This window comes from Periophthalmus magnuspinnatus, chromosome 9, assembly GCF_009829125.3.
Source record: "Periophthalmus magnuspinnatus isolate fPerMag1 chromosome 9, fPerMag1.2.pri, whole genome shotgun sequence".
Lineage (NCBI taxonomy): Eukaryota > Metazoa > Chordata > Actinopteri > Gobiiformes > Gobiidae > Periophthalmus > Periophthalmus magnuspinnatus.
In genome coordinates, this window is record NC_047134.1 from 31,492,597 (window position 1) to 31,518,150 (window position 25,554).

At 39.2% G+C, this 25,554-nt stretch overlaps 2 protein-coding genes across 2 annotated transcripts in view; both read left to right on the forward strand.

Moving 5' to 3' along the window:
* The window catches only part of unc5db (unc-5 netrin receptor Db), a 195,228-nt gene that overhangs the window by 168,819 nt on the left and 855 nt on the right, over window positions 1–25,554 (forward strand). The window contains exons 13-16 of the mRNA XM_055224249.1: window positions 260–484; window positions 10,107–10,256; window positions 15,897–16,061; window positions 22,352–22,530. Coding sequence (XP_055080224.1) covers window positions 260–484; window positions 10,107–10,256; window positions 15,897–16,061; window positions 22,352–22,530 — 719 coding nt within the window. The remainder of the gene's footprint in view (window positions 1–259; window positions 485–10,106; window positions 10,257–15,896; window positions 16,062–22,351; window positions 22,531–25,554) is intronic.
* The window catches only part of loxl2b (lysyl oxidase-like 2b), a 123,061-nt gene that overhangs the window by 6,011 nt on the left and 91,496 nt on the right, over window positions 1–25,554 (forward strand). The window lies entirely within an intron of this gene.

Sequence of the window (25,554 nt, forward strand, 5' to 3'; positions counted from 1 at the left end):
AATTAACCCTGAGCAAGCTTTCAGACTTTTAATATTATTTTTTGGGAAAGTCTACGGGAAAAATCTATTCAAAATAAACTTTTTGAACCAGGGGGTGAGCGGCCACTGTTGACCTCCATAGACTGATCGCTAGTCCAAAGTTGCAAAATCCAGATTTCATTAATTAATCAATTATTTTCACAGTCGTACGCTGCAGTGTCCAACGTCCTTTGCTAAACATACTTTTTTTTTTTTTCCTTTTTCATCTTGGTTCTTACAGGAAGTGATGTCGGTGGATGAGGAGTCCACTTCCTGTTACTGCCTGATGGACTCTGCGAGTTGTCACCTGCTGTTGGACGCGCCGGGTTCGTACGCCCTGGTGGGGGAGCCGCTGAGCCAGGCCGCAGTCAAAAGGCTAAAGCTAGCAGTGTTTGGAGCTCTGGAGGGGCCCCTGAGCTACGGCCTGAGGGTGTACTGTGTGGACGACACGCCACACGCTTTTCAGGTAGGTTGAACACTTTTAGCATGCAAGATTGGCTTAAAGAAAGTGTGGTGTGTGCATGTTCCACCTGTGTTACTGTGGCAGAGTGGTTATCATGTCTCCTGCTTCCATATAACAGGGTTGTGGGTCAGACTCCTGATCTCTCTGAGTGGTAAGGAAGTTGTTGTCTATTCTAAAAAAAAAATTCAAAACATCTACTTTTGATCTAAAATTTTGTTTTCTCAAATTAGTTTTAGAACAAACGCTTAATGTTTCAAGTCTTGGTGCATATTAGTGGCCTGTGTTGTTGGATTTTGACATGGTTTGCAATTATCACACAGCAGATGGATTATTGTGTGCAAGCTCACCTAAATCCATCTTTTCCTGTTCACTGCGCTTGCTAACAAATCCCTGTAGTTCATACAGCGCTGTGTCAATATTGGCAGTCACTCCCGTAAACAACAAAACTGTTCAAACTGTCAGGTTTAGCAAAAGGTTTTCATAATAGATCAGGAAAAATATTATATTACATTAAATGACCCGGATCTCATTTTAAATTATTTTTTTTTCATGTATTTGAGCAAAATGTTGTCTTGTCCCGGTACAGATAGTTTAAGCACCTCTGTAGGTCAAAATAAGCCTGCTGTGTACTGTCTGCATCTATTTATGAAGCGTTTTATTGTCCGAGAATCAGGAAGTACACAGTGAGCATGCTGGTTGTGGTTGGATTTACTGTGACATCAAACTCCACTCTAGTTGTGAAAAGCGTAGCTCATTGCAGTGAATAATTAGGATGCTCAGAATGCATAAGTTCAATGAGGAATCACGGTGGACCACTGTTTAAAATGTGCCAGTAAAAAAATCTGGCAAAGCTTACCTTTAAGATAATGTTTTTTACGTCTATATTTAAGAAGGGCTATTATGCAGAATAGAGTTTTTGGCGCTACCATTTTTATTTTTTATTTTTTTTGGCGCTGTTATAACATTGTTCTCTCATCAAAAACCTACCCGAAGAGGTTTTATATGTGTACCTATGCACTTTTGAGTCCAAAGCGTCTCTGAAATTTGTTGAACATTTTATCGACATCGTGGGTTTTGTCGTTGAGAAAACTTGCAAACACACAGCACTTCAGAGTCACACTGCGATCGAACGTTTATGTAAATTTGGCTGAACGCATTGTTTGTATACACTACACTACAACAACAGGGACAAGGGTTGGGTTCATCTTTTCTTTGTGCTTTTTCAGATCATTTCTATACAGTAAAATGCAAAAGGAAAGGTCCGATGAGGTTGTAAAAATTCCCAAATTTACGAGCACAGTAAAACATACCTTTGCAAATCGACATAGACCTTTTAAATTGGCCACTCGGTTCTTATCTCCTGATTTATTCACCATTTTTCCATAAAATCTGCTGAATTTAAACGATTTCACCCAAATAAATATTGTCCGTGTTGAAGTCTGACCTTTTTAAACCGATAGTAAAACGTACTGTCGACCCGATCTCCTTCTTCCTGCCCATAAATCTTGCTACATTCAGGGACTACTTTCTGCAGAGGAGGAGGACGGGTCCATTTTGCATATTGTAGGTCACAGCCCAGATTTAGCCCTGTGTAAAATGTGTTTGTGGTTCCGTTACTATGGTTTCCAGCTTCATTACTCACAGTACACCGTTGACTACTTTCAGAACAACTAAAGCTTGATGTGTGAAATTAAAGGTGCACTGTATAACTTGTCTCCATGGAAACGTTTGAAATCTTGGCCTAGAATGTTCTACAATAAAATATTAGTCGCTTATCTAAAGACAATGCTACCAGGTCAAGTTACAGGTCAGATCTGTGGACAAACCTACTCATGGTAAGAGTGCAAGTGTGTTTTTAGCTGCAAAACCAAATGTAGAAATGTATGATATAGTCGATACAGTTTAAAGCACATGTGTCAAACTCAAGGCCCGGGGGCCAAATGCGGCCCGCCGTGTCATTTTATGTGGCCCGCGACAAGGTAAATTTAAATGTATGTCTGTTTTAAAATGTCAGTTTATCAGGAGTTATGCAGTTACACACACATATTTTTTATATCTTTGCAAATTTGAGACAAACCATTTTGCTGATGTGGCCCTCGGTGAAATTGAGTTTGACACCCCTGGTTTAAAGTCATACTGTGGGACATTCCAAGCAAACGTGCAGGTGTCAGTTACATATTTCAGCTTTAGTTATCATCAAATTTATTTTTTTATATCGTAAATTGAGGAACTGAGATTAAATGTAGCTTTCACAGTTGAGTACACAGCAAAATGTTTTGACTAAACTGGATTAAACTGGGAGAGAAAAAGAACCAAACCATGCCTAAATCCAGGGATGCACCGATACCACTTTTCCAAAAAGAGTATAGTACTTAATTTTGAGTACTTGCTAATACCGAGTACTGATATCCACATCAAACATTTTTTTTTTTGTTTTATACAGATTGATATCAGTCTGGTCACCACGTCCTACACTGCGTCTCAAGCCCAATCATTCCTCTCACTTCAGATTAACAAGTGTTTAGTGCTTCGCTCTTTGATTCTGCAGAAATCTATGATGTTTTTCAGTCTTCTTAGATCTATTTTTTTTTTTTTTTTTTTTTTTTTTTTTTGGCTAATCCACCTGTCAATCACACCCATTTGAAACCGGGCAGATTCACCGATGTCCAGACTCACATTTTTGTAAAGTATTGCAATATTAAGTGTGTATTCTGGATCTCAAGCAAATATAGTGGTAAATCTAATTCATTTCAAAGGATTGTTATAATATAGTCTACTTTCCCTGGAAGACTTATTTAAGGGGACGTTTTAAATTTCGACAAAAATAAATGTGCACTCTTTATGGTTATCCCCTCACCGCTCAGAGCTCATCTTAGAGGCAAACTGTGAGTGTCAAATACAATGGCATCTCCTCTTGGTATCACCAGCACATTGACAACTGGACTAAACCAGATCAAACCAAACCACGATAAATGTGAATAAAGTTCTTTCTAGGCTGCAATTAAAATCATGGAAATGTTCACCATTCTGTGTGCATTTTGAGCAGGTTAAGAAAGAAATAGTATTTATTATTCCCACCGTGTAACTTTACGGCATAAAACGTATCTATCTCATGGATTACATCTTTCTTATTGAAGGGATCTGCTCTCAAATAAGGTCAAAACTTATATTTGAAAATCTAAATCTTAAAAAAACATACGTGCATTAATCCAGGAAGTGTGTAGATAAGTGCGACTATCAGCCTGGCACTTCAAACGTCTCATTTACTTTTCCATTCTGACTGAAGCTGGTTTCATATCACCGCAGTTTCATCTCTGCTTTAAAGTGACTGCCGTAATTGAACAGTGTGTGTAATGTCCAAGGCTAGATTGCTTAGTTACCATGGCAGCAATGCCTTAAAACTGGGATATCAGACTTTATTCTTGAAAATGTATCAATTTTTTATTTTATTTTTTGGTTGTTTTTTTCTTGTATAGAGTTGTACAATGAGTAGTTTATGACAAAATCAGACCACAAATTGCTGTCTGTATCTAATTGTAAAACACTATGAGATCACAAAGGGGGGAAACTAAATGTGTATACGGGGAAAAAGCTGTGTGTTTTATTGTTTGTTCAGCTACAATTTCTAGCCAATTAGTGTAAACATCTGGCATACTATAGTGCATGAGATTTTTTTTTTTGTTCTGGTATTTTGTATTGAACGCAAGTAGACATTTAAAATGATGTTCATTGTAAAGTGCACTATTGTGACCATTATTGGTTAGAGCACTCATCCTCCAACCTCAAGGTCTGAGGATCGATTCACCCTTGGGAACTGTGTCCTCGGCAATGTGGGTGAAGCGTTTTGCTTTAGTATGTATCTGTGTGTGTGTGTGTGTGTGTGTGTGTTACAAACTGTTACTAGGGATTAAATTTAACAAGTAACGTAAAATTAGAATTATACAGCAAAACTAAAATAACAGCAAAAGGAAGCTCAATGTGTTCAAACTGGTACAAAATAAATTACAAAAGGCAATCAAGGAATTCAAGTTACAATCTAAAATACATGTGTCAAACTCAAGGCTCGTGGGCTAAATGTGGCCCTCCACATCATTTTATGTGGCCCTCGACAGAGTAAATTAAAAGGTATGATCATCTTAAAATGTTACACAGCCATATTTTTTACATCTTTGCAAATGCATATGTAATATTTGTAACTTGAAGAAACAGTTAATTAACAATTTTAAAAAGTAGTTACATTTATTTTACATCTGGCCCTTTAACGGCAGCCAATTTGCTAATGTGGGCCTCGGTGAAAATGTGTTTGACGCCCCTGGTCTAAAACAAAAGGCAGGTTGTTAGCGACCTCTAGCGGTCTTAGAATTTCGCAAGACACACAGTTCAACAGAGAATATGTCAACCTAAGGCGAGCTGTTCAGAGATCCAGCCGCCCCATCGTGCAGGAGTGCGGCATTGCACTGGAAGGTACTGGCTGCGGATTGGTTGCGCCGGGGAACAATGCGCCAACCACAGGACGGGGATCCAGAGCCAACCCAAAAAAAAAAAAAGCGTTGAAGCCAGTCCACCACTCAGCAGGCAGGATTAACAGCAGTGTTTTTACATATGTAACAAGGTTAGGCAAACAGGAGAAGGCTGGGCATGGCGGGCCCAGGCCAAGCGGCGTAACAAAGTGTGTGTGTGTGTGTGTGTGTGTGTGAGACAGAGAGAGTGTTGTGGTGCTGAGAGTGGCCAATGTCACAGATTGGCATCCTCGTTTCTGTCAGTCTACCCCAGGGCAGCTGTGGCTTGCCTCTGAGTGTGGAGTGAATGAATAATCCACTGTAATGCGCTTTGTGTGTCTTGAAAGAAGCTATATAAATCCAATGCATTAGTGCTGTTATTCAAAAACAGCTTAACAATAGAGACAGATCCATTATTCAAACTAGCAGAACTGAGAGGCTCTGAATTTCCCCATAGCAAGATTCAGATTTTCATTTATGTGTTTTTATGGTTAAAACATGGCTACACATTTTGTATGATCGACTATTTTACGTATTCATTCAGACAGTCCTTCATTTATCCATCAGTCTACAAAAAGCATATATTGTCCTTATTTTCTTAACCTACTTTTCCCAAGGTTGTATACCTTCTCCCAGTACAGTACAGTCCTGCTTCCTGCCTGAAATACCACCAGCCTGATCAGTATTCACAACCACAGCCAACATCGACAAACTCACCTGGACCTTTCAACTCTCACCTCAGCTGTTGCCATAGCTTACCGCCTACATGTTTACACTCCCGTTTTACCTGCAGGATTTTGACCTCCATCTGCAGTGCAAAGGCGCTAGGAAGACAGTTGGACAGAAATATGTGTAAATTCCACAATAGGTGTAATTTTTATGATTTTATTGTTTGCAAAAGTAGAACAGATGTGCCCATTAACAATGCAGCAGTGATTCTCAAACTTAAAATCACCACCTCATAAATGATTTTGTTTTAGGCTAGTCAGGATATATAAGTCGAAATCCTTATTGTTCGAGCCTCAGTCCAACTTAGGACTACTCAGCTTTATTTGTATAATTCTTTACATTGTAGACTCTCACTGAAAGCACAAGAACTATGAATGAACACATATGGAATGGTATAAACAAAAAAACGTGTGAAATGCATCAAAATTCTTTAAAACGGCCTTTGTTTTAACCACTGCTTTCCACTTACACTCTTGATATTTCACTAATGAACCCTGACAAGGCACAGCTGTGAAGGGAAAACCATTTAAGGAGACTTCAGGAAACTCATTGGGAGAAGGCCAAGGGCAGCGCTGTCAGCAAAGCAAAGGGTGGCCACTCTGAGGAATCTGGATCTGAAGTTTTTTTCTTTGCTACATTATTCGATACATCTTGCTACACATATGTGATGATGTAAAGTATTGAAGAAGTGTGTTTTCTGGATTCCAGGCAAGCAAAATGCACTATTCTTCATCAACACTTCAAATCTCAGGCCTAAACATTTTTGTCCAGCTGTAATGGAAGATGACTGATGAGAAAATGTTGTGCTGTAGCTCAAAAATGTAGATTTTCAGTGAGATAGGGACAAAGAGTAAAGGTTTCTCACAACCAGAGACGGGCTGTGACAAATATGAAGCCTTGTCTGATATTTTGTAATCTTGGACTCTGAGGCTACACACAGCAGGGTATGTGGCCCAATTTGGATCTTTTGTTTGTATCCGATTTTTTTTATTTTTTTATTATGTAGTTGTTCACATTACAACAAAAATGTGCATGCTATCTATCTCTAATGTGAACGGAATGTGGCCGTGTAGTGAACCGTACGCTCACAACAGAACACTACAAAACACAACGTCACACAATAACACACAACGTCACACACTGCGCGTTGTGTTTGCAGAAGTAAACATGGCCCCAAGTCATCTCAGTCCTGGCGCATTTGTGGCTCTTTCAAGTTATTTGAGCAACCGGAGCCAACATTTACTTAATCGAGTGATTTTGCGACGCATGTCAAGAAGGAAGAGGGCAAGATTTTGGTTGTGTCAGTCTGTGGGGCCTTTTCTGCCAGTTCCATTTGGAGGAGCGTGTGGGGAGGAGTCGGAGCCGTGGGACACTGATGTGAGCCGCTTCACTGACACAGACTTTTTTTAATAACTGAAATGAGCAAGAGAACGTTTGCCTACATACGTGATCGCCTTTCCCCAATTCTTGTGCTAAAACATCAATGACATGAATGCTACATGAGCGTTCAGACTGCAGTCATATTGGATACATATGGGATTTATGAAACATACGAATGAGGCCTGGGTCGGATTCGAAAAAAATCCGACATGAAAAAATCAGATACATGCCGCATAGGGGTAAAACAATTGGATTTGGCCTGCAGCGTGATCGCCGCCAGAGAAAGCCCTCTGTTTGTTGCTCTTACAATCAATCTCTGTCAAACACGTGACCAGCAGTAAAACCAAGTGTCACTGCCAAAGTAGTGAAGAGCTAAAGCACGCACAGGACCACACTTCTTTTTTTTATTGACAAAATTTTCTAATGGTTAATAGTATGTCAAACAACAGTGAGCACTTGACAGATTACACAGAGCATTACCAGCATGGACAGAGACATTGCCATTTTTCTTGTGTTTGCTGTTGCTTTAATGGAATTAAACCACCATAAATGCATCTTTATTTGGGCATTTGATTATTTTGCCGCATAAATCCTTACCCTGAACAATGCCCCAGTGCCCTTTTGATTTGGTTTGGTTTAAGTTTGTTTAAGTTAGTTTCTCAGGACAAATCACCGCTTGTTGTAGTCAGTTATACTTTTTAAATGCTTGACATAATTCTCCTCTGTCCGTAGAAGTTTAAATATGTGGCCCTTGATGAAAAAGTTTGGACACACCCTGGTTTAGGCTTAAAAAGACTCTCTCCGATTTGAATCCTCACTACCTAAACCCAGGCAACTGCAGCCAGTAGTATTCATCTTTATTCCAGAAGTTGACGTGAACACCGCCATCGTCGATCGGGTTCTATTATTTTGCACGGGGCTACCGATCTTGACAGCAAATAATTAAAATTCTACGCACACTACAAAGCCATTTTAAATCCTCCAGAGGACTGGTTCAGAGTTGACTTGTTGATCACATGAACATACAACACTTTGCTTCTCCGAATTCTCCATTTAAATGAATAGGATTCCCATTTAACCGGACGCACCACCTCAAAGAAAACACAGTGTGGAGCATTTAGAGGCAAAAGTGGGAGGAAGAGGCAGAATAAGACCAATATTCTTTCTATCTACAGAGAATGAGAAAAAGTGTGTCCTCTATCTGCAAGTTAAAGCTCTGGCAACACAGGTTCAGTTGTGATTGTGAGTAAAATTGTAACGTCTCTGTACATTGTCCCTTCAAATAGCGACTAAACTAACAATGTTTATTATTGAAGGAGCACAGTTAAGATTTGATGTATCTCTAGACAAAATGGCGATCCACACCTGCAAGTTGCAATCACTGTTTCTTCCACTTTACCGTATGTTCACACAAATCATTTCTTGTGATAAAACCCCATCTCTTTCCCTCCATCCTCCCTCCTTCGTGTAGAGGAGGTAAATATTGTGCTAATAGAGCTTCAGACTGCTCCGCTGCACTGACTCTGCGTCGCGTCACCGAGCCTTGTTTCGGAGGGGGGTCATCTGAGACAGGCTCGGCAGCAGGTGTACCATGCTGATATGCAAAATAATGTCGCCCAAATGAGAACGAAAAGCTTTGTTTCAACTCTGTTCGCTTTTTCCCTTTGGGCTTTCCTTCACAAAATAGTTTTCTGCTACATTTTGTTTTTACTGAGATTAATTGTTTGCTAATTAGGGATTACGTTAGGATTAAGTTGTGCGGTTGCCATGGCGAAGCTAAGTCTTACTACATTTTATTATGTTTTTGTTTTTAAGAATTGTACTTATACCAATTCTGTCTTGAGTGTGCGTGTTGTGTCCGTGTGTTCCTTGTGTTGTGTCCACCCTCTCACCAGGAGGTTGTGGGTTAGACTCCTGATCTCAAAGTGGGTATCCTGTCTCTGAGTAAGGAGGTTGTGGGTTAGATTCCTTATATGACTGAATGAATATGAAAACTAGACTAAAATCTCCTAAATGTTGCTTGGAGATTATTATTTTTTTTATTCTGATGCCCATCTCTCTCTCTCTCTTTCTCTCTAACTGTCTGTTTCTCCATCATTGGTTTACCTCTATCTCCCCTCTTTCTTTTCTTTCTTTTTCCATTGACCTCCTTTACCTTTTTCTTTGTCTTTCTCTCTCCCTCTCTGCATCCCCTTTCACTCCTTTCCTCTCCATCTCTCCCCTTCTCTCTGCTCCACCCCTCTCTCTCATTGTCTTCTCCAACCACCTCTGTCTCCATCCCTCCCTCCTCTCCATCTGTTACTCCCCCACACCATTCTGTCTCTCTCTTGAACCCCACACCCTCCCATTGCCTCTTTCTTGTTTCTCCCACTCTCCATCTATCTTCTGTCTCCCATCTCTCCCTCCCTTTCTCTGAAACCACTTCCGTCTCTTCCTCCCTACCCTCATTCTCTCTACATGTCACTCTGTCATTCTCCTTCTGTTTTCCTTATCATCACTCCCTATTTTTATATATCTGCCTTTCTGTCCTATCTCTTTGTCTGTCTCTCTCTTCTCTCCTTCTGTCCCACCCTCACACTATTTTCTCTCTTCCTCAACCATCTCACCCTCCCTTCTCTCTCTCCTTGTCTCTCTCATTATCTTACCATCCCTCTGTCTTTTTCTCCTCTCTTCACGTACCCATATCCCTTACTCTCTCTTTATCTCTCATTCTGCTTCTGCTTTCTTCTCATCTCTATCTCTCGCTGCCTCCCCACCACCCTCTCTGTTCCCTCCTTTCTCTCCTCGCTCTCATTGTCTCTGACTTTTTCTATCTCCCACCCCATCTGTTTTTCTCTCTCTTCGTTCTCCCTCTGTCACACCCTCTACCACCACCATCTCTCTCTAAACCGTCCCACGATCCCTTCTCTCTTTCCTTGTCTCATCTCTTTATCTGCCCACCCCTCTCCATCTCTTCCCTCTCCCTTTCTCCTTTTTCTATCGCTCATCTCTCACTCTTTCTCCCCCTTCTCGTGCAGGGAGTGGTGTGGGCGGAGCGGAGCAGAGGAGGTCAGCTGTTGGAGGAGCCGCAGACGTTGCCTTTCAGAGCCAGCTCCTTCAGTCTGCAGGTGTCCATCCAGGACGTGCCACAGTTCCTCTGGAGCATCAAGCCCTTTACCACATGTCAGGTACACACACCACCACAAATACTGCAATATTATACTCCAGCAGGTCTCACAGTGTTGCCGATCAAGGCTAGCAGTTATAGTCGCTCATTTACAGCCATATTTGGAAATCCAATCATGCGTATCATAGCAACCAGAGAGCAAATCAGGAGCAAGGGTGTTGAAAGTAACGCCCCTTCCCACCCCCTTCCCACCCACACCGCTGGTTTAGCAGGGGGCAGGCACTTAGCAACGCTGTCAATCAAACTTGTTGCTAACGTTACAGGAGTGACCTCAGGGAAAGAAGGCAACCCATTCACCTTAGTATTATTCAAATCTGGAGTTACGGATGATATAGTGAAATAAATCAGGACCATGTAGAGCAGGTTAATGCAAACACCAAAATGTCACGGTTTAAAGCAGAGGTTATATAGAGAGCGGCAAGTTGATGGAGCCAGAAGCGCGCCCGGCTCAATTCTTATTGGAACGTGGCGGCTAGCAGGTTAGCTATGTCCATTTATATATACAGTCTATGACACAAGCCATGCTTCACGTGAAAGCTTAGATCCTTCAAGAATTCACTCACTGAGCTGCAGAGGCTGCACTAGCACTGAGTCAGTTGGTTGCAGGTGCTGGGATTGACGCTCATTCTGCTTTTCTGATTGGATAATTGTCTGAAATAAAACACCAAATTATGATATAAATAACTTGGTTATTATGTCCAATGTTTTTGGAATTGAGAATAAATCAGGATTACAACTGGTATTATTGTCACTCTCCTTTTTATTCTGTGTCCAGATATAACAAAACCTGCCAATTAGCTTTGACTCCTCTTTACCAGCTCTCCTCGCTGTAGTCCCAACATTTATTTGCTGACTCATTTTGAAATCCCAGCTCTTTGTTTGTGGAAAGAAAGCTCATGTTGTTCTGACTGCATTCCGTGCCATGTCTTTCAAACCAGTTCATTTCAGCGTCTAGCCACCGCATCGCTCGAATCGCAAACATCCCCCACAAGACGTGACTGTGCCCAAATGGCTGTACTTTATCCTCGCGAGTACTTTTAAATGAGGTTGCCCAAGCTAACCGTTCACACTAGCGGCTTGTGTCTTTGAATCGGAGTCATCTTTTGTGTGGTCGTTTGGCTGTGTCGCTGCCTTGGAGTCCGAGGGAGACGTGTTGAAAGCGGTGTATTTCGCTAGCCCTCCCTCTGTCAGGGCTTATTTACAACTGCGCTACAAGGAGGACAGGCGAGGTGAAGAGTAGTGTTGAAGTATTGGCTAAAGTAGTTTTAGCAGAGGTATCAAAAAGTGTTTAGTTCTTGAAGTTGATGTTGAACATCCACACTAAGGGTGCCAAAAAGTCATATTATGATTTCAGTTTTTGGTTGAATCACAATTTCAGTTCCTTCCTTTCCTTTCCTTCAGTTTTATTACATCCATGTAGTAACTATAGCTACAGTATCTGCTGCTTTTGATACATAATAACATACATGACCATTCACACCGACTCCCTCTTTTCTACATCATCCCAGGAAAATCTAAAACTAAAACACAGCTCTGCAGATGTCAGTCCAACGGATTGGAAACAATTCCCATGAGACGATCTGAGCTTGGGTCCATGATAACAAGATAAAACAAGATTTTGACATAATGTATGATTAGTAAATTGTGTGGTTCAGTTTACAATTTTAGTCTCACCTTTTTAAAATTATATACTTCAATATTTTTGCTATTCTTGTTTTTTGGAACTATTGCTGGGTTTCAGATCACACCACAACATTCCAAAGGCAAATAATATTTAATACAGATGGGAGGCAGCTAAAGTGAATATACCGTATTTTCCGGACTATACGTTGCTCCCGAGTATAAGTCGCACAAGCGAAAAAAAATGCATAATAATGAAGAAAAAAACATACATAAGTCACTCTGGACTATAAGTTGCTTATATTGGGGACATTTATTTAAATCCGAGACCAAGAACAGACATTTTATCTTTAAAGGCAAGTTATAATAAAAACAATAAAATACTGAAAAACTGTTGGCTGATGCTAGCTAGCCTGTGACTGTAATGTTAATTGACTTTAATGTAGTTCTAAATAAGTCAGTTCTTTATGGTCCTGTTGTACTCACTATAATTTGAGTAAGAAAGCTTCAGAGAGAGCAATACCTCTAGTTTCACCAGTGTCCATGCAAATTAGTCCATAGCAAAAATGGAGCTCAACAGTGACGCCCATCCCTGGTTCCAGAAGTCAATTTTCATTCATTTTTCTCATAGACTTTCTGAACAAAAAGGGAAATTAACCACACATTGACCAACGTTAAACAACCAAGATAGCTGATTGGGTCATTTTCATCGCTAGTCCCTTGACCAGATAGGCATATAGGTGAGAAAGGCATATAAAATAATTGGCACTGGGAGATGGAGTTAGCATAAGCTCTCAATTCTGTCCCCGATTCGCACTATCAATAAAACACTGCTTCGCCCTCCTCTCGATCCTATTAAACGTGCTCCTGCCTGATCAAAGCTCGTGGGGTTAAACCTATGGGAAATCCTTCTTCTCTGCTTGTCCTAATAGCGTGCCTTATCACCGCTCCACGGGTCACTTTGAATATACACATCCGGCAGGGACTAAGCCAGGAGCAGGTCAAGGACTTCATGTGTCCACTCAAATTAATTATACATCAAAGCTTTCTGTTCCCTACCAGGTCTGTGCTTACTGTACCATCAGGCAGCAAGCTGCTGCTGCCACTGCAATCTGGAAGGAAAGGCGTGTAAAGGAGAGGTGGACACTGTAAAAAAAAAGAAACTTGTACACATAAAACTAGAACTAATCTAATCCTTCTATTGCAAAAAGGCTATTGATGCTTTTCTTTCTGTGGGGGTAAAAATTAGACTTTATTATAACACAATCTGACCACAAAGAACTACAATAGCTGAGCTGATTATGTACCGTTAAACACGTCCCTCTGAAATAATATTATGGTCATGAGCTTTTTCAGTTACTCTCACCAAATCAGGACCACTCATTTCGGTCGCCAGGGTCAATGCTCAAAATCCAGTTGGTTTAAACTTAAAAGGACCCGAGCTCCTGCAGTCAATCATGAATCAGTGCTAGTGCAGCCTTTGCAGCTCAGAGAGTGACTTCTAGAGGTTCTGAGCTTTCACATGAGGCACATCCTGTCTACGAAGAGTGAGAAAGTGTGTGTGTGTGTGTACTCTATCTGCAGGTTAAGGCACTGGCTACCAAGGTTCAGCTCTGATTATAGTAGGCCTAATGTTTTAAAGAGAGTAAGAGCACAGGATACATACAATTCCTTTAAATATATACTTAAATAATAATAATAAGTCATTTTTACTCGTCTCGATATTTTTTTTTTCAGTGTACTCCTCTACTTGTACAGTGGTAATATCTCTGCATGGAGGAGGTGCTTGAAAGCGTCTTTTATGTGGCCTTGAATGGGTCCTAGTAAACAGCAAATCAGGCAGAGCGTGACACACACACACACACACACACGCCCACACACACACATTAAGGCTGTTTTCACATTTGCATTTCATTCACGATGATGCTAAAAGGTGTAAAATACAAGGAACTACCTCAGACAACCCCATTCTCCAACCTCCCCAGACGTGTGTAGAACTAATATTCTATACAAAGGGTTCTTATGTTAAGAAGGAACTTGTTATCAGTTTACCTGTCGAGAGAGCATGATAATGGCCTCGGACAATGACCAACTGGAGGAGTGGGTGATGATAAGTGTTAGCATAGAGCGGCATTGAAGTGGGATTACACACCTAAACTCCACCCACAACCACATTTCAAACAGACCTGATAAACTGGAAAGTACCTGGAGGATTAAAGAAAAGAGTCAGAGAGGTGGAGGGGCGGGGACTGGACATATGGAGCAGTGTGATTGGTCTAGCAGGCGTCCACATCCAAACTGCACCCCTACAGCCTGGTGTTTGTAATCAGGGCAGTTCTGCATGATGTCACAAAGTACTTAAGGCACCAGACAATGAGTTTTTGACTCTTTTTGAAATCAAAGCTGCAAATGTACCTTGTTTGCACTAAAATGACCAAAAAGGACTAACAGTAGACGATGCTATCAAACACCATAAACACAGTTAAGTAGCAAAAACGTTGATTTTGTGTTTAGTTCCATTTTAAACTGAAGCACTAAAGATCGTGATTAAGTTTTGTAATTGTTTTATAATCCTAACTTATTTTATACATGACCATTACTCTGCACTATTTACGACTAGTACTCAATGAACCTCAACAGTGACTACCCACCACTTTGTTCCAGAAATAATTGTCCCATTAATTCTTTCCAAAGCCTAATTTGAAAGCTATTGTTCAGGACTGATCAACTATTTGGTAACCGATCAATATAATTGTTTTCTCTTCTTTTTTTTTCAATTATGTTATTATGTCATTATGTCATTATGTTATTATGTTATTATGTTATTACAATATTTAGCCAGATTATATGTTTTAGTTGTGTTTTGTTTTTGAAATGAAAAAAATCTGTTTTTACAATGTCAATAAAAAAAAATCAATGCAAAATTTAGCAGAACCACAACAGGCATCAAAGTGGGCGGGGCTTTTGAGTTTTCATGCCTTTCTGACAAATATTATTAGATAGACAAAGATTAGATTTTACAATTTGTCATAATTCAAATGTGCCCAGAAGAATTGACAAAAATGCTGAAATAAACTGACAAATTAATATTAGAATTTCACAGCATGTTTGTACAGGTCCAAACTACAGGCTTAGCAGTCTTTTATGGAGAGTAAGACAGAAGATTTTGTTGTTTTGGAGAAAATTATTGTGCTTAAAACATTACAGCCTTTGTGATTTGCTAATTACGTCCATTCAAATTCTGATTTTGATTCAAATTGTGATTTTTATTTGATTGTGATTTATCTTACAGCAGTATTTCTACATGATTATATCTCGCGTAGCTTTTACCCATAGACTGTATAAAGAAGTGGACTAAGTGAGTGTGACGTCACCCATAGCATTTGGCTCCAGTCAAATGAAGCTCATCCAGGCTAGCAGTTTTAGGGGCCAATTTGGAGCTGAGTTTCGTATTTGGAATTCCGACCGCGAGTATCATAGCAACCAAAAAGCTAGTCCAGAGCGAGGCTGTTGAAGGAAACGCCCCCTTCCCGCCTTCGCCGCTGGTCTAGCAGGGAGTGGACGCTTAGCAACACTGTCAATCAAACCTGTTGCTAATCTTAGTGGAAGCAACCTCGGGAAAAGAAGGGGCCTGATTTATTTGTTATTAACATTCGTATCTTGATTTATGGACACAATAGCGAAATAAAAAATACTGGGATCATGTAGAGCGGATTCATACGAACATTTTAAGACCAAAAATGACGAGCCTTACAGCAGCAGTTACGGAGAGATGGGTGACAGTTTTTCATTAGAAAGTGAATTGGAGCTGGAGTCGGTGAACCCTGAAGCGCACCCATGCTCACTTCCTATTTGGAAAGCAGCAGCTCGTGCATTAGCTACGTCCATTTCTATATACAGTCTATGCTTTTACCTCAAGCATTAGCACTAAATGTTCCATAGAACCCACTCGTTAACAGCGTGCTTTTGCTGATTCGTTAAGACAACTGACAGCCCTCTTTTTCTTTGTTTCTTTTTTTAGGAATTCTCCTTCTCCCAAGTGTGGTGCAGTAACCAGTCCCCCCTGCACTGTGCCTTCTCCCTGGAGAGATTCAGCCCGGCCACTGCACAGCTCTCCTGCAAAATCAGCGTCAGGCAGGTCAAAGGTCACGAGCAGATACTGCAGGTCTACACAGCCGTGGCAGAGGTGAGAGCAAGGAATGGAGGGAGGGGAGGGGACGGGGGTGTAGTCTCTTCTGTGTTGACCTTCTGGGTAACCTTGCTGCAGAGTGGACACAGAAAGAGGACAACTCAATGATATATGGTGGTTGTAGTTTAAAATGTAGGTTGTTTATATCACACATTTAGAAGCAACCTCTATACACTACCAGGCAAAAGTTTGGACACACACTCTCATTCAGGGTTTTTTCAGATGTTTTTTTTCTGTTTTACTACTCTCTACATTTTATATACAGACAGTAGACATCAAATATATGAAATAACATATATGGAGTTATGTAGCAAAGAAAAAAGTACAAAAAAAACAAAAAAACAAATATATTTTATGTTCAAATCCTCAAAGTAGCCACCATTTGCTTTGTCGAAAAACATTTAGTATTGTTTAACTTTGTCTTTACTACACAATTCCATATATCTCACTTTATATATTTGATGTCTGTATGTATATAAAACTGCAGAAAAGAGTGGAAATAAAGCAAAAAAAAAATATTGAATGAGATGGTGTGTCCAAAAGTTTGACTGGCACTGTATATATATTTTTCTGTACTACAGGAAAGTTTACTATTTTACTATGTCAGATCATATTTTATAGAAGAAATATATTAAGTAGAGATGCTCTGAACAATCGGCCACATCAAGACAAAAATACAGCGTTGTGTGACCAAAATAAGCTAGCTTTTAGTTAATAAAGTGCAATAAATGGTTCAGAGTTTGTGTCAGTGTATCACAAATCTATAGTAAAGAAGACACGTGCTCATGGTCAGCTATAAAAATCTGGATTGGTCTTAACCATAGACTGTTAAATTGAATTGAATTGAACTGTATATATAAATGTACATAGTCCACTTTTTTATACAGTCTATACAAGTCAGTCACTTGATATGGCGAACAGCTTTTTATTTGACCTAAAAAAGGCATTTGATACGATTGATCACTCGATTTTAATCCATAAACTACTACTTCCACTCTGAGGCACATCACTTGCGGTGTGCCTCAGGGTTCTATACTTGGCCCAATTCTCTTCCTACTATATATAAATGACCTGTGTTCGATCTCCAAAAAGCTTAAATTGGTGCTCTTTGCCGATGATACTACAATTCTGTGCTCTGGAAAAAACCTGCAACAGTTGATGGAAGAGGTCTCCAGGGAAATGAATAAATTAAAAGAATGGTTTGACTGTAATAAATTGTCGCTAAATCTGAAAAAAACTAAATTCATGGTAACAGGTAACAAAAAAATTGACACTGAACTCAAGGTGACTATAAATAATGAAATCATTGAATGTGTGAGTGAACATAATTTCCTTGGAGTTATTTTTGACCATAAACTTTGCTGGAAGCCTCAATTAACTGCAGTAAAAAAACAAGATAGCTAAATCCATCGCAATTATGAGGAAATCTAAATGATTGCTGGATGAAAGAGCACTTATTTATACTGTATATTGTACCTTAACTTTGCCTTCTCTTAACTACTGTATAGAGGTGTGGGGAAATACTTATAAAACAAATATTAATATTATATCCATTCTTCAGAAAAAGGCGATGCGGATAATTCATAATGCTGGGTACAGGGAACTTACAAACCCTCTGTTTCTTAAGTCAAAAATAATTAAATTTGAAGATCTAATCAAATTCAAAACTCTACAAATTGTATATAAAGCACGGTACAATCTTCTCCCAAATAATATCCAAGGCATGTTTCAAATTAGAGATAATAAATACAATTTGAGGGGACAAATGAATCTTAAACAGTGTGTGCGCACTACCCTAAAAAGTATGTTCATTACCCGACGTGGAGTTGATCTGGAAGAAAGCTTAAAATGTAGTATCTCTCTAGTAAATTTCAAACGACTGTACAGATTAAATATATTTAAAAACATCTTAATTGTGTGATTTAGTTAAATATGGGGGGTAAGCTCTCACAAGTACTATACTTCTGATTACTCCTTTTGAGCATTGTGCAAAATTTGGATTTGGACATACACTGTTTTGTTTTTTTATTATGCCTGCTCAAATAAACAATATTAATTAATTCATTCATTCAACTAGCCCTGTCAACACAGCCTTGTTCCCAGGCGTAGGCATCATCACATCTAAGTCGTTCGTTGGAAAGTGGAGACATGTCACACGTGGGTATGGAATAAAGTCATTTAAATAGAATATGACGAATAGGTGAGGTTGACAAACTGTGCACTGATGATAATGTATTTCAAAGATAAAACCGAGATGGATATACCGCAGAGAAATGGAACAGGTGTAAATTGGCTCCTGACACCCACATCCTGCTGTACATATGGGCTATAAACAGGAGGCGTGCATTAAAGCATATGTTAGATACATAAGGCACTGGATAGACTCACACACACACAACAATGCATTCAAATACATCTGCTGTTTGGGGGAAATTAAAATGTGTTTGAGATAATATGCTTGTGATATTTTGGTGTCCTTGGGCAAGACACTTCTTCCACTTTGGTGTTCGGAGGTGATTTACTACGAGAATGAGGGACTGAACAAATAATATAGACGAGGGCCCATATTATGCTATTTTTTAATCTATGTTATAATGTTGTGTTTTCATCATAAACATTAACTCCATACACTTTCACTGGCAGTATTTGGATAATTTCAGCCATTTCTACTGAACTAACTGTAAAATGTAGCTGTTAACTTGAAAACTACCACTTCATGACATCACAAGGTGGAACAGAGCATTTTGAGTTTTGGAGATGTTACAGACTAATAATAAAAGATTACTCAAACATGTGTGAATGAAAAAAACACAACTACAGGTATGTTTTTGAGGCAGTAACAATATTATAACATGACTTAAAGTTTAGAGTTTTGCATAATATAGGACCTTTAAAGATGCATTCAGGAGCTTTTCGGGTAAACACCACATCTGTAACCCGACCTGGTGGCAGCGCTCACTTGTCTCCATGGAGCTGTTATGATGTTGACAGTTATGGAATTAAATTTATCCAGCAGCACCTTGGAGACCAAGCAGGAGAGGGTTAGCGTTAGGAGATCTGTGGAGAGGCAAGCCCCCTCAGAAAATAATATATGTTTCTGTTGGATGATTTTTGAGCAATAGAAAACACTTGTAATTGAATAATTGCTAGATATCTTTCATGCTCTACTGTGAAACATTCCAGACATAGCAGCCATATCTCCATGGTGACAAGCAGGTGAAGGACTTTCCATCAGAAAAAGTTACACAGTGTATGTTTAAAACTTAAAAAACTTAATAAAAGACATGTTCATTAGTGTTGTATAGTGCTTAAGTTTATTTGAGTATATGACAGTAAGAGTACAGCTTATGCGATACAGTTTGTCAGTCTGGTCACCTTTTCCTCCACTGCATCTTGAACACAATCGTCCAATCAGATTTCTTTTTTTTTCCCCTCAAACATTGGTCAGCTCTCATTTTGAACAAAATAAAGATTAGTGGTTCACACTCTTTGATTCTGCAGAAATCCACCATGTTTTTTAGTCTCATGATATTTTTTGTATCTTTTTTCCTCATGAGCAGCCATATTTGTTTTGATACAGATGTACCCTGTGTGTCCCTGATTGGCTAATCCACCTGTCAATCACACCCATCTGATCTCAGGCAGAAGATTCATCAGTGACTAGACTCAGATCTTAATAAAATACTGAGGAAGTGCGTGTTCTGGATCCCAGGCAAATGAAGAGTTAGTCCCAGGGCAAAACTTACAAAACTACACTAATAGTCTGCACTGGCTCTTAAATTGTCTTTATTTCCTCCTCCCAAACAGAGAAATGCCTGCGTGAGTAACTGTGGGTGTGTTTTGAGCAAACATTATGTAAGGGCTCAGACGTCTAAGCTGCAGTGTACACAGGCTGTGCAAAGTAAAGATAAACTCACAGGATTGGACGCTTGGACCATGATTGTCACCGAGCTGTCAACTTCAACCAATCACAGAGCTAATGTACGCAACCAGGCAAAACAATATGATCACTGTCTAATGTTCTAATGTTGTTACCTCCTCAAGAACATACCTGGAGTTGTGTTTTGATTCATTCACACATGTTTGAGTAACCCTTTATTAGCTCAAAATGGTTATTCCTCATCACATCAGAACACTCACTCAATGTTCCTTCTAATTTTTCACGAGTCTGAGCAAACACACAAACTCCCTGAGCTTTTGGTTTATTAAAAGAATCAAATTAGGTTACAGCATTTACATTTCTGTTATAAGACTTTTAATTAAGTGCTTTAGTGCATTTTGGATTTAATTAATTTTTGGAATTGACGACATAGGTAGAAATATTCCGTTTTAGAACTCACCTTTACTTCCTGAATTTTTTGTACTTTTCTTCCCAACTCTTTTCCACAAACTGCCACTTAACAAACATAAAACTATGATAAATATTTACCACAAATACTATCCCACTAAACCAAGTATGAATTAGAAAAAAAAACTTGAAAACCTGTCATAGGCACTTTAAACTATGGAGATTCTCGAATGTCCCTCTCTTTGTGCTCACATTATTGCTGTATTTATCGGCTGTACTCAGATGTTATGTGGCGGAACCGCGGTGCCATAAATATATATTGAGTGGAATGGTCACAGACAGTAAACAGCATTCACAGATACAAGGGGGCTATTGGCTGCAGAAGGCGGTCGGCCATTGCACAGACTAAATAATGGGTATTACTAACACTGCGCTCCCCACGCTATTATGTGCTATTTCAATGGTTCTAAAAGTGCGGTGAGCGGGCCAGCGGTAATTGGTAATTTGCTGTTTGAAATCTAGTTTAGTTTCATTAAAGATAGTTTTCTTGTTTCAGAAGTGGTTGGTCTTGGTTTAGTCCCGGTCGTGCCACTGTTGAGTCATCTGGTGTAAGTACTGGACAACGGTGAACGGCGCTCTCACTGTTAGCGTCACCACTTGCTGTCTAATTATAACTCTGAGGTTTTTGCCAGTTCGGGCTAAAATTACCCAGTACTTAAAGATGAAGCAGTGGACAATGAGTTGTGGGTGGATATCAGTGACGACACTTCACTGGAGGACACTGATGCGTTTAGTATCTGATTTTCAATACGTTTGACGTCCCTATTCTAATCGATACTTAAGCTAGTATTGAAACTTGATACTCATTTGTCACATTCACAGGGCAGAAATGCAGGCAGAACCTTTCCTGAATCGCTTTAGAATGACCTTGAGCTGTATCAGAAGACGTATAAGACACATAGACCAGTATACTCCATGGACTGCTATGGAACCTACCTGGACGACTGGATTACACAGATATAAGACCACATGGGAATATAATTTTTAGTGTTGAAAATTGCATTATATTGTCTAAAAACAACGTGTTTTTAGTAGCATTGTAGTATTGAGTATTGAGTCTATGCCGTTGTATCGAAATAAGGTTTGACATTTTAGTATCGTGACAACACTAGCCTAGAAAGATGGGTTTTTTGTTTTGTTTTTTGTTTTTTTTCAATGCTACTAATGAGGCATAATAAATATTAAAATAACAACTGAACAATCGGGTACTCACTGCTCTTTTTTATTGTCTGTTTTGTTCTATATTTTACGTATAATTTTACGTATATACCTTTTGTCTATAAGCAGGATCACCTACACCCCTCCAGAAAAAGTTTCGCAGTGCATCTTTAATTATCGTTCTATCATCTTATTTTAACTTTCTGCATCCTCTTCCCTTGCTCTCAATTTTCATATCTGTTTCCTCGAACTTTTCCTTTCTCGACACTCTCATTTTAACACCCCCCTCCCTTCTCTCTCTTCCAAATGACTGACTTGTTTGTGTCCCCTTATATCCTTCCATCTCTCTTCTTTATTTCCTTCTGTCTCTCCTCTCCCTTTTTCTTTTACTCTGCACACACAAACTTCTGCCTTCTCATCTCTCTCTCTCTCTCTCTCTCTTTCCTCCTGACCCTGACTCCTCCAGAAAAGTTACACTGTGCCCCTTTACCTGCCATCCGCTTATTCTTGCTCTCAGTTTTAAATCTCTGCATATATCTTGCATTCTCTTCATCCTTCCAACTCTATGTTCTTCTCTTGACGCTTTCATTTCAACTAAAATTTCAACTCGATTTCAATACTAAGGAATAGATTCAGTACTTTTGACATCCCCTTTACTTCAATCTCACTAAGTTACTCCACAAGTACAAACTTCTGCCTGCTCTTTCCCTCGTCGTTTCTCTCTTCTTCCAACCCTGACTCATTTTTCTTTCTTTTTTTTCCTCTATTCTCTCTCTTCCAGTGTGAGAAGGAGCCCTTGCCATTCTTCACCCAGACGGACTGCACGGTGACCACACAGAGCGGGCCACGCGCCTTCCGGATCCCCCCCTCCATCCACCAGAGGATCTGCGCCACCTTCGACACTGCCAACGCTACGGGCAACGACTGGCAGCTGCTCGCCCGCAAGCTGCACCTCGACCGGTCAGTATGCAGGAGCGGGCGACCACCACCAGGGGGCGAGGGCAGTCAGGGCCACGGACATGTTATGTGTGTTAATGAGGGAGAGGTGGTTGGTGGTGAGGGAGAGGTGGTTGGTGGAGAGGGAGAGGTGGTTGGTGGTGAGGGAGAGGTGGTTGGTGGAGAGGGAGAGGTGGTTGGTGGTGAGGGAGAGGTGGTTGGTGGGGTTTAAATGAGGTGGATAAGTTTATATATACATTTTTATTTATTTTTTGTATGGTCAGTCAAACAAAATAAACTGTGTGCTATTGAGAGAAGTGGTTGGTAGAGTTTACATGAGGTGAATACTTACTATTTATTTATTTAATTCTTCCTGATTTCAGACTCAATTTTTTTTTAAGTAATTGCACTTTGCTAATGAGTGAAGTGGTTGGTTGAAGTGGTTTACATGAGGTGGCTATTTTTTTTTTTTTTCATTAATTTCCTTTATTTACTTGCTGCACCTGGACTGGTGAATGTGCAGGCGCAGACCTCCACCACCAGGAGGCGAGAGCAGTCATGGCCTTGGTTAGTTATAATGAAGTAATTTTTATGGTGTTGTTTTTTTTTTATTTAAGTGTTTTTTATTTTATTTATTTATGTTTATTTTAATTAATTAATTAATTAATTAATTAGTTTATTAATTACTTTATTTTCTCTATTTGTTCATTTCAATCAATTTTGGTCCAAAAAAAAGAAAAAAGAATACATATTTGCTAATAAGCAAAGTGTTTGGCTTTGTTCACAAGAGGTAGATATTTTGTCTTTCTTTTCTTTGTTTCTTATTCATGCTGGTTTCATATAGTTACATTGTCTGTGGCTCAATGTTAATAAAAATGTACAATGTATACAGAAAAAAAAAAAAAAGTATCATACTAAGTGATTTAAAGTATGCACTGTGGGTTGGTCAATGCACATATATACGACACACCGATCCTTTATTCCTGACAACTCTACCATGTCTCATCAGATCAGGAAGTAAAAACGAATTTACATTTTACTTTTAGTTTAACTTAACATTCAAAGTGCCTTAAGCAAAACAGAGCGCCGCCCACACATATAGTTTAGCAATTCAACAAAACTGCTCAAATTGATTAAAAAAACATTTACAACAAATATTTTTCAACTATTTGCCCCTAAAGATATGCTAAATAAAGCTGAATAATCATTCAAATGTGGATTCAACTTGGGATTTTTATTTTATTTTAGACAATCTTTAAAGAGCCCATATTACTCTTTTTTCTGATCTATGTTATAATGTTGTTTTCTCATCAGAGGCCTCAGAGTTGTGTTTTGTTTCATTCACACATGTTTAACACACAAACCCTGCAAATTTAGGTTCTTCTCTTAGACAGAAAACACTCTGTTCCACCTTGTGATGTCAGCATGTGGTAATGCAGGAAGTGCTCCACTGTGTTTTTAAACTCCATCCACCTTCACTAGAATCATTTGGATCATTTCAGCCCTGGAATTACCAATTTCTACTGAACAAGAGATTAAAAGTTTCTGTTAACTTGAAAACTATCACTTCATAGCATCTCAAGGTGGAACAGAGCATTTTAAGCTTTAGAGATGTTGGCAGACTAATAATAAGGTTACTATTTAGCATGTGTAAATGAGATAACAAGATTCTAACATTGCTTAAAGCTCACAAGTCAATTTTGTGTAATATAGGACCTTTAATATACTGATTTCAGTATTACCTTGAATGCATTATATTGTACAACTTTATTCTTATACTTAATGTGTAAGTACATCATGGTCTCTCTCTCTCTCTCTCTCTCTCTGTCCATTTGTTTAGCAGTTTTAAACATAATATAAATGTGAATGTAAAACACAAAAAAGATATTGTTTTAACTTTTTTTTTTACCTGTCCCTTTTGATTCAGTCGTGGATCCAATATAAAATTATATTCACATAATATTTGTTTAGACTGTGTTGTAACCAGTGTATCTGATGTCTCCCTTTGTGTCCTGTGGATTATGTTGAGGTTGCATCAAAAATGGTACAACACTTCCCTCCAGTGGCCATATCAGTGTATTGCAGTTTTAGGTCAAAATAACAGTTTGGAAAAACACAAGCCTTTTCTACTGTTAAATATAGTATTATTTATTTTGACAGAAAGAAAAAAGGTGCAATTAATTCTTAAACATTCATAACAAAAAATTATGTAGTCTCAGTATTTTATGGTTAGTACTTGGCAGACCACTAGGAATACCAGGTGCCACAGTGGGGCGTCAGTGGCAAAAATTGTGTCCTTTGGCAAGGCACTTACACCCTCCTTGCCCAGTATGAATGTGGTGTATGTGTGAGTGTTGGTGGTCAGTAGAGCCAATGACACAAATTGGCAGCCTCACTTACCATGTGGGGTGAATGAATAATGCACTGTAAAGTGTCTTTGAGTGTTGAATAACACTACAGAAATCACATTCAAAGAAAATTCTTTCATTATAACATGCAAAAAGGTTTCCGGGTTTGACTCCCAGGCCACTGGACGTTTCTGGGGGAGTTTATATGAAGAAGACAAATTTCTCTATGGGAACAAGGTTGTGTACCTTAAGCAATAAGATTCGTGGAGACAAGTGAATGACTTCTCTCCAGAAAAGTCACATAGTGCATCTTTAGGGCCCAAGCACATGTATGTATGTATGTCAGCAACTCTCATATGAGAGCCCTATGGCATCTGTAACTTTTTGAGAAAAATTGCAAAGGTCAGGCAGTTATTTATATCAGTTATTTATTCAGTGTGTTTATGTTGCACTTTTTCACCGAAGCAAGTTCCTAGTTTGTGAACTGTGTTCACAGACTATGGCAATAAAAGTCTTCTGATTCTGATTAACAATAATGTATAGACATTAAGTGGCATCATCAGGACATATCTGGGATCAAAGGTTGTTAAAAGAACTTACATAAGTAAGGATGTGGTCATGGCAAACCTCTTAAAGAAACATCCATTTTGCAAACATCATCAGATTTAAACAGACCCACTGTAGCATTTACGTATTTTGA